Here is an 8,593-nt window from a genome sequence, read left to right as displayed (position 1 = left end):
CTGGTGACTGGGACAAAGCAATGAGTCCTTCCAGACCCCTCTGCCCTTAACCACTGGTGACTTAAGGGTTCCCCACTTGTGCCCTGTTCTGTTGTTCGCTTTTTCTCCCCTTTAGCCTCTTCATCCCTTTTTAGCTCAGAACTGAACCTCTCCTTGATGTCTCTGTCCTTTCCCTGCATTCCAGAACACCTGCAAGAACTGTGGGGGCACCTTCTGTGAAGTTTGCTCTGTGCACGAGCTGCCCCTGCCATCCAGCATCAACCCTGAGCGCGTCTGCAACCCCTGCCACCAGCGCCTCATCCAGCAGTATTCCAGCAGCCCCTTGTAGGGAATGAAGGGCAGAGAGGTGACCAACAATGGCTGTAGCTGCTGGTGTTTTGGAGCTGTTCGGGGGGAATGTGGAGACACTTGCCCGTGTGCTTTGGAGGTCGGGGGCGGGGAAGCAGCTTCTTGGTGTTCAGAGTCTTTTGTGACTTAACAACAGTCTGAGCCTTCCCTGCACCCAGATCTGCCTGTGCTGTGGAGAATGGCATTGGGAATGTCACACGGAGCAGCCCCAGGGGGTGCCTGAGTAGCCCCAGGGCTCAGGGAGGCCCTGCCCAAACCAGAGCTCTGTGTGCACGTGTAAGTTGGGAACGTTCTCACCCTCACGCATGTGGCGTGAGCATGTGCTGCTGCTGCTGCTGAGAAAAGGCTCCCCAAATAAGCAGGAGCCTTTGTAATCCTCATCTCTGGCTGCACTTGAAATCCCATTTCCCCTTTCCCAACTGCCTTGGACAATCTGGCTCATCCATGGGACACTGGTGCCTGGTGGGAGCAGGTGAGGCACCAGAGAATATGTTCTACCTGCATCTCCCTGGCTCAGGGTTTGCTCTGTACATGGAAACCCAAAACCAAGCTGTGAATGTTCCCCCTGTGCTTTGGGGGCTGGAGTGGGGGGTTGTGCGTGTGCACAGTGCCCTGGTCTGGCACCCCTGAGACCCTCACTGTGCTGGCACAACTACACCAGGGCAGCCAAAGCCAAGGGTGTACCTGTACTCCCCATCCTGATATGGGAGGAATTGTGTTCCCAAGTACTCAGATACGAAGTCCCCATCAGACACAGAAGGTTTAGGGCCACTTGGATCCACCTCTCCCCCTTGCACACATGAGTATGTTGCAGTAAACCTGGCATTTCACTTTTTGTGGGATCAAAATGAAACGGGAACACTTTGCACCTGCAGAAATTGTCATTGCAAACACAGTTCAGACAGATTCGGGGTTTGTGGTACAGAATTCTTTGCTGCTGTTCCCTGAAGGAATTCTTGCTCCAAAAAAGCAGTGGTGGCTTCCTTGTGTCACAGGAGGGTTTGCTCCTGCACCTCCTGCAGTCTCTGAGTCCACAATGTTCCTTAGTCCATAGCAAACAGATGCATTGATGTGACAAATGCACTGGGGTTTGTACAGATACTGTTAGGGGTTAGTGGCTAATTCCTTGGAGAGGATTTTGTAGTTGTTGGACTGGCTGGAACCGCATGAGAAAGCATCTTAGAGCTGAGGTTAATGCCGTGGTTGCTGCTAGTTTGTACAGGAATTTTCTGTCCTAGATCCCTCTAGGCCTCAGCGTTTTCAGCCACACAACTCATCCTGTTTGCTGCTCCTTGTTGCCCCGTGGTAGTTCCCAGACCCGTTTCCTTGCTGCTGTCCCTTAAAGTAGGTTGTAAACGTTGTTGCAATACCAAAACCCTGGAATTCAGGTGCATTCCTGAATTCTCTTAAGGGGTGACACATGGGAGACGGATGGAGAAGACACTGAATTTAGTGTCAGTTTTGTGTGCATGCTGTACACATACAAACCAGTGCAAATTCCTGCATCCAGACCCAGTGTGACTCATTCCCTAAGGTGAAAGTGAGACCCAGGCAATTTCCCTCTTCGAGGGAACATCAGACTGGGAACAGGATTAGACTCCCCAGAGCAGAGAGGTGGCTGAGCCTCCCTCAGAGCACAGCACTGCAGTGGGACTGGCCTCGTGGGAGGTCGGAGTGGGACTGTGCCAAGTGTGACACCAGCATGGGCTGACACCTGGATGTTGGGATTGGGGAGCAGGGGTGGGGAACTTTTCTCATACTAATTTTGCTCCACATACAAGAATAAAAACTTGATCATCTGTATCCCTTGTTGTGTTTTTCCACCCGTTCTACTTTGGCTGTATGTGAACCACTGATGGATGAGAAGTGTGGGCTGAGGGATGAGCTGTGCTCTTGCTGCCCTGTGCAGGTGTGTGAGGATTTACACTACTCAGCTGCTGTCAGTTGCCAATCCTGGTGGTTTATTAATGCACCTGGAGAGCAAAACTGCTCCAGCCTGCACCAGTGGCCATTCCTCCAGCACAGCTGCTGCTGCTGTGCCACAGTCCCCACAGTCCATCACATTTAGTACATGCTCTCACACATGGCTCAACTAGATGTCCCAGTTTGTCCTCCTTGCTGAGCAGTGACACTTGTATCTGATCTTCATGCTTATGCCCACGGAATGTGACCACTTTGGCCTGCAAAGCAAGGAAGAGAGAAAACACAAGTCACTCCCTTGCTGCAGCTTGCTGCTTGCCTTGTTTCCCAATGCCCCACTGCATTTTATTGCCAGTGATTGTCTGCAGTACCACAGACTCCAGGGAAGACTTGTTCAGGTGGAGCTGCAGCACATGCACATAGAGGTTGTGATGTGTTTTAATTCCTCCAGTGCAGGGGCCAATGCCTGTCCTGGCTGGGCCTGTGCCCGGGAGGCTGTGCAGGATGCAGGTGATGGCTGGAAGTGCATCCTGGCCTGGATTAGAAACACAGGTTGGAGGGGCTGCTCCCTCCCTGCCTTGGGGAGCAGTGACCACCACCACCTCCCACTTTTGGAGAGGAACTCATGGAAGAGGCTCTCCAGCATCTCCCATGAAGGTCACATGAAATCGCATCCCAACCAATAGACCAATTACTGTTAATCCATGTCTGTGGAGAATGTTTAGCCATGTTTCCTCTTCCTTGCTAGGGAATACAAAACCATCAGAGCTTTTCATGCTGCCTCTGCCCTGTGGGACTGGCACCTCAGTGGTGCTGAGCCCCTTCACCCACTCTACACTTTTTTCTCTAGGCTGGATGAAATCCCAAGTGCCAGAGATCTCTAGATCACATGTTGCTAGAAACAGAAGGGACAGATTGATGCACTTACCACACCCGAGCCTGTGCCACTCTCACTAGCAGTCTTCCTTTGCCTTTGGATGTTCATTCAGGAATAATTCAATGGCACTGCACTCTGGGAACATGGAAGAGAGGAAGGATGGGGTCAGGCACTTCCATGGGTTACATTTTCTTCCCTCCTTTTCCCCTACTCTGCAAAACCCCTGGCACACTGTAACTTGGAAATGTGTATTTAAAGGGATCACACAGAGTGAAACAGCAGCTGGACAAGCTGTGCCAGTCCTGGGGTTGTAGGATCCTCCCTTCCTCCTGCCTTACCCATGTGTGACCCCTCCTTGGCCATGGCAGTGACCGCGTCCTCGTGGCTATCAAAATGCACATCAGCTGCTCCTGTGGCCACTCCATGGGAGTTGTATTCCACCATGAGCCTTGTGGGCCTCAGGGGAGCAAAAAACTGGGAAGGAAAGAAGTAAAGAGTTTGGTGAGAAAGAAACAACAGTAATGCACACTAGCAGCCAGAAACTCAATGGTTGTACTCCCAAAACCTGCCCAGCCACAGGGGTCTGAGCTCCTGAGCAGAAAACTGCCCCCTGTGCTATCTGGGTGAAGCTGAGGCATCCCCCAGTCACCTGTCTCACCCTCAGTGAGCTCCTGGCATGGTAATTCCTGCCAGGAACAAAAAAATCTCACACAGCACCCACATTCTGTACACGAGTCCTTCAGTGCAGAACCATTGGCTCTGCAATGCTGTACACTATCAAAATGAGTTAAAATTGGTACTGAAAGGATTCTGACACTGATTTCTGGGTGATCAGCTGCTCTGAAATCTTGCTTTAGGTTCTCAATGGCTCCTCAGGCCCAAGGGATGGATATTAAGCAGCCCAGCAAGCTTTAATCCCTTCCTATGCATGGAAGGGAGCAAATGCCTGTTGTGCCCCCAGAGCCTGTACCTCACATTCAGCCCAGAGTCACATGGCAATGAGGCCTGACAGACACAGATCAATCACAACTCTGAAACTGCCTCAGCTGTAACAATTAGCTGAGGCTTTTTCCTGGGAGTGACATTTCACCCACAGCTTCACCGGTACTCACATCTATGATGTCCTGGGCACTAGCTTGGGCAGGAAAACCTCTCATGTGCACAAAGTGCTGTGGTGATGATGAGGTGTTTCCAGATGCTAAAACGTGCCTGGAGCTTTCTGTTCCTTCCCTGCAAGGTTCTGTGGAGTAGAAGGAGAAACCATCACTAGAGCTTGCAGTTACCACTCCCTCACGTGACATGAAGGAGCCTGGAGGAATACCCAAGCCAGGGAGGGACTCACTGATTTCTCCTTCAGCATTGGAGCCTCCTGTGTGTCTCCATACCCTTTCTTCAGGAATGGATTCATACTCTCTTCTTATTCTGGAGTAGGCCATCAGCTGCCTGTCATTAGGCACATGCCTTTGCATCTGGTGCTTTCTGCTCACATACACTTCTATATACCTGGAACCCAAAGGGGAAGAGCACATGGCACATGTGGCACTCAGGGTCTGCAGAAAGCCCCTCCAGGATGTTCTCCTGCCTGGGCTCTGGGGGTGAGAGCCCTGGCATGGCAAGCTTCAGTGCTGAGCAATTCATTCCTTTACCTGCCACAGCCATGTCTAACTGTGAGGCTGTTTGAGGCTGTTTTCCCCTTGCTGCTCCTCTGCCAACTCAGTTATTCCCTACAAACCCCACAATAAACCCAACACCCAGTCCCAAAGCAGCTCAGGGAACAGACAGGCCCAGACAATGCACAGGGTCACAGGGAATACCTCAGTGCAGCCCTAGGATCTTCCACATGGCTATGAAATGGATGGGATTCCACTAGCAGAGTTAAATTTACATAGCACTGAAGGAGCAGTGTGATAAAGAAGGGAATATGGACATCCAAGGGAGGAGGGTTCCCAAAGGGAGCACAGAATAAGGGAAGTAACCCCATGGGCAGGCAGAGCTGACAGCTCAGCCCTCCCCAAACCCCCACTCAGTACTGCTGGAGGCGAGTTCTGGATAAAACCAGGAAGAATGGGAGCCATTCCCAGCAGGTTTGGAACCCCCTCCATTTATGGGCTGATCCCATGGAAAAAGAGGGTTGTGAGCTCCGGTGGGTGAGCCAGGTTAGCTCTTGTTCTACTGTGACAAAGGAAGAGTTAACAGTAGATTCAGAACTGATTCATCTCTACTGGGGAGGAGGGAGGTCTGTTAATTAATTTAGTTAATTAATTAAAGTCTGCCTACAGAGCAGCTGTTTGAACAAGGGTGGGGGGATAAACACAAGAAAGTGCAGCCTGGGAGCAGGAAGTAAGGATATAAAGGAAGGCAGGGGGATGTAGGAGAAGAGGTAAGTAGTTATCTTTTGGTATTTGAGGTGTAGAGAGAATTTTATAGAGTATTGAAGTTGGAAAACTGAGCAGGGGGAAAGCAGTAATGGTGGTTTGGGTCTTCTCTCCTGAGCTCAGGTCTGGAGATATTTAAAAGTTGCTTAAGGACAGGAACTGGGGCTGGGCAGTGCTTAGGTTAAGGGTTGGACACAATGACCTTAAAGGTTTTCTCCAGCCAAATGATGTTATGATCTTGGGAACAAGCTGTCTGTGCTTCTGCTTGAGAGGAGAGAGGGCCCTGTGAGGGCTCAATGCTCTGGAATAAGCTGGTTAAGGAAGGACAGTCCAGGAGGATGGGGTCACCAAAGAGGTGGGAGATGGTGGGAGTCTGCCAGGGGCACAGGTCTGCAGGAGGTGCAGGACCTCTGTGCCCCTGGGACTTGGCAGTGTGTGCCTGTCTGTGCTGCCCACTCTGAATGCTGTCACCCCTTTCTGTTGACATGAGACTGTCTTCAGGATGCCTAAAAACCTTGGCGTTTCTCTTAAAGGCCTCAAATTCCCCCAAGATCCCAAGACTGCAGGTGCCTCTGCTTTTCCTAAAAATGCTGTGGGTGTGAGGAGCCCAAGGCTGCCCAGGCAGGAGCTGAGCTGTAAGTCACAGCGTGAGCCTCAGAGGTGTTCTCCTCCCCCATGAGCCCCAGGGAAGTACCCACCTATTTCCCATGTACTCCTTGTGCCTTAGCAGGGCTTTAGCTGCCATTTCAGGAGCTGCAAACTGCACAAAAGCTTCTCCTGTCCTTCTGTCCCCGCGGTAAATGAAAGCTATGTCTGTGATTTTCAAACCTGGAGGTGGGTGGGGAGAAAAAGGCACTAATTGAGCAGGAAATTGTGCCACAGAGACATCTTTTTCCAAACTATTCAAGCTGATTGGGCAGCTAAATAGTTGTGAAACAAGTGCTCATGTTGGCCCAAATACCTTTCTTTCAAACTCCAATTTATTTGCTTTAAAGCTAGTTTTCACAGAAGCTTTAATTGCAGAAATGAATCAACCTGAGGCTTCAAATAAGTATAAGTGAATCCAAGTTCTAGACAATAGGTAGGTCCAGAACACAAATGTCCCTGCAGATTTGTCTTACTATCATGGTAGCTTTTCCCTATCTCTTTAAAACTCAGGTCAAATCCAGTGAACTTCAATTTTTGTGCTGCATAATATCATCGTGGGGAGCTAGAACCACCTGGATTGCTCCAGCACTGGGTGTGGGACTAGGTTCCAAGTGGCATGTGACCTGATGATAGAGCTGTGAACACTCACACTGCATCCACCTGGGCTGGAACTACCACAGAGGCATTTTTCCCTCTCAGCTCTGCCCAGCTATGCAGTGGTAACCACCCAACTACAGCTCAAAGCATCCAGCTTGCTCTTTCCTGCCCCAGCCCAAAACAGCAAGCGCTGATCCTGGGTTAGACCTGCACCACACCAGAGGAGCAAGGGAATCCTGCAGCCAAAAGCTTCTTCAGAAAGCTGAAGTGACTTCTGGCTTTGCCTTTCTAAGCCAACCTAAGCATCCCCTTAAGGAAGTAAACCAAGAGCACAGACCAGGCTGAGGTACCTGAGAAGAAATCCGCAATGTCCTCCTCGGTGGAGCTGAAGGGAAGACCTCGGAGCAGCACAACTCCATCGTTTATGGCTTGAGACTCATCCTTCAGGTTCTGCAGTAAGCCCTCCACATCACTATCATGCACCTCAAAAACTGCAGGGAACACAGGCATGGAACATTTTCCCTCTTGGGATTCTCCTATGGCAGCTTTCCCCCCAGCAAAGCCCCAGCATGATCCTTCCCCCATAGTGCTCTATAGTTCTGCCCCTTGCTTGTCCAGCCTAGGGAATTTTGGCTCGATGATGCTTTGTTGCCTGATTTGCTGCTCATTCCACCCCTGCCCTCACCACCCCAACTTCATTATTACTATCCCAACAGTCCTTATTCACAGGAGTTTCTCCCAATGTAACTTGTGCTGTTCCAAGTTCCAAACCCACCTTTGACGTAGCGTGCGCCCATGTACCTCAGGTTCTTTTCGAGGGCTCTCTGGACATCAGCCTTGGACTCCAGCTCAATCAGGGCGTCCCCCCTGCGCCTCCCATCCCTGTTGAGGAGGAAGTGGATGCCATTCTCCCCGTTTCGAATCCTACAGCCTGGAAACCAAGGGACACACACAGCTGCATCAAACACAGAAGGTCTCTTCCTCCTGACTACACTGCACAGAGCTAACCCCATCAGCAGGGCAAAACTCCCATTCCGGTCCTTAACTCTGACTTCAAACTAACTTGATATAGTTTGGCAGGTTGGTAAGTCATGTGAGAACTTGGATCTGGCCTCTGGAAGGACGGAGCACACTATTACTGTATGGAAGGATCAGCCCTGCAGAGGCCTATGAATTAGGGTCAGAAAGCCACCAAATTTTACTGACAGAAAACCAGTCAGTAAAAACACTCCAGCTTGTTTAAAAGAGGGGAAACTGGGGGTAAAATCCAATCACAATGGCCTTTAAAGGACTGACTTTGAACTGGATTGCCTTTGCTGGCTGTGGAGCTACTAAGAAGGGAAAGACTTGCCTAGTTAAACACAAAATGCCATAAGGATGAGCTTCTGATCATTGTCAGCAGTTTGGGAGTTACTTGTTTTACATGTGTCAATCATGAATAATTTTCCAGCAATAATAAAACTTTATCTTTGCCTGTCTAATAATCTCTAAATTTTCTTTCTGTGAAGAACTGAACTATGCAAACCCCGAACTATTGTGTTCAATCCTTGGACACAGAAGAGTTAGGCAGGAAAATGAACTCCCATACTATCAAAGAAGGTCAGCACATCTTCCTCGGTGCACGAGTAGGGGAATCCTTGCGCCCTGATGAGATAAACGTTGTCACTTTCTCCCTTGTGCGACTCCTGCTCTGAGAGATGACCTTCCTGGGACGGAGCATCAGTGACCTGCTACAAAAAAAACCAAAAACAAACCCCATGGCAAATCACCGAGGAAGGGCGCGGCTCCCGCGGCTGCAGGTGCTCAGGGTGGGAGAGGGGTGGGAGAG

General features: G+C 50.3%; 1 protein-coding gene across 1 annotated transcript; it reads right to left on the bottom strand.

The window, feature by feature from the left end:
• Positions 1-3,221: 3,221 nt before the first annotated feature.
• Positions 3,222-8,495, bottom strand: GRSF1 (G-rich RNA sequence binding factor 1; the record flags this gene model as incomplete). Its single annotated transcript, XM_009075949.1, has 8 exons — positions 3,222-3,280; positions 3,484-3,619; positions 4,258-4,385; positions 4,488-4,648; positions 6,219-6,348; positions 7,116-7,256; positions 7,541-7,696; positions 8,354-8,495. Coding segments are annotated over 8 exons (1,053 nt in total), but the record flags the coding sequence as incomplete, so codon positions are not given.
• Positions 8,496-8,593: the final 98 nt, after the last annotated feature.

This window comes from Acanthisitta chloris, unplaced genomic scaffold (genome assembly GCF_000695815.1).
Source record: "Acanthisitta chloris isolate BGI_N310 unplaced genomic scaffold, ASM69581v1 scaffold33155, whole genome shotgun sequence".
NCBI lineage: Eukaryota > Metazoa > Chordata > Aves > Passeriformes > Acanthisittidae > Acanthisitta > Acanthisitta chloris.
The sequence above is the reverse complement of the archived record's forward strand: the minus strand, read 5'-3'. Positions and strand labels throughout refer to the sequence as shown.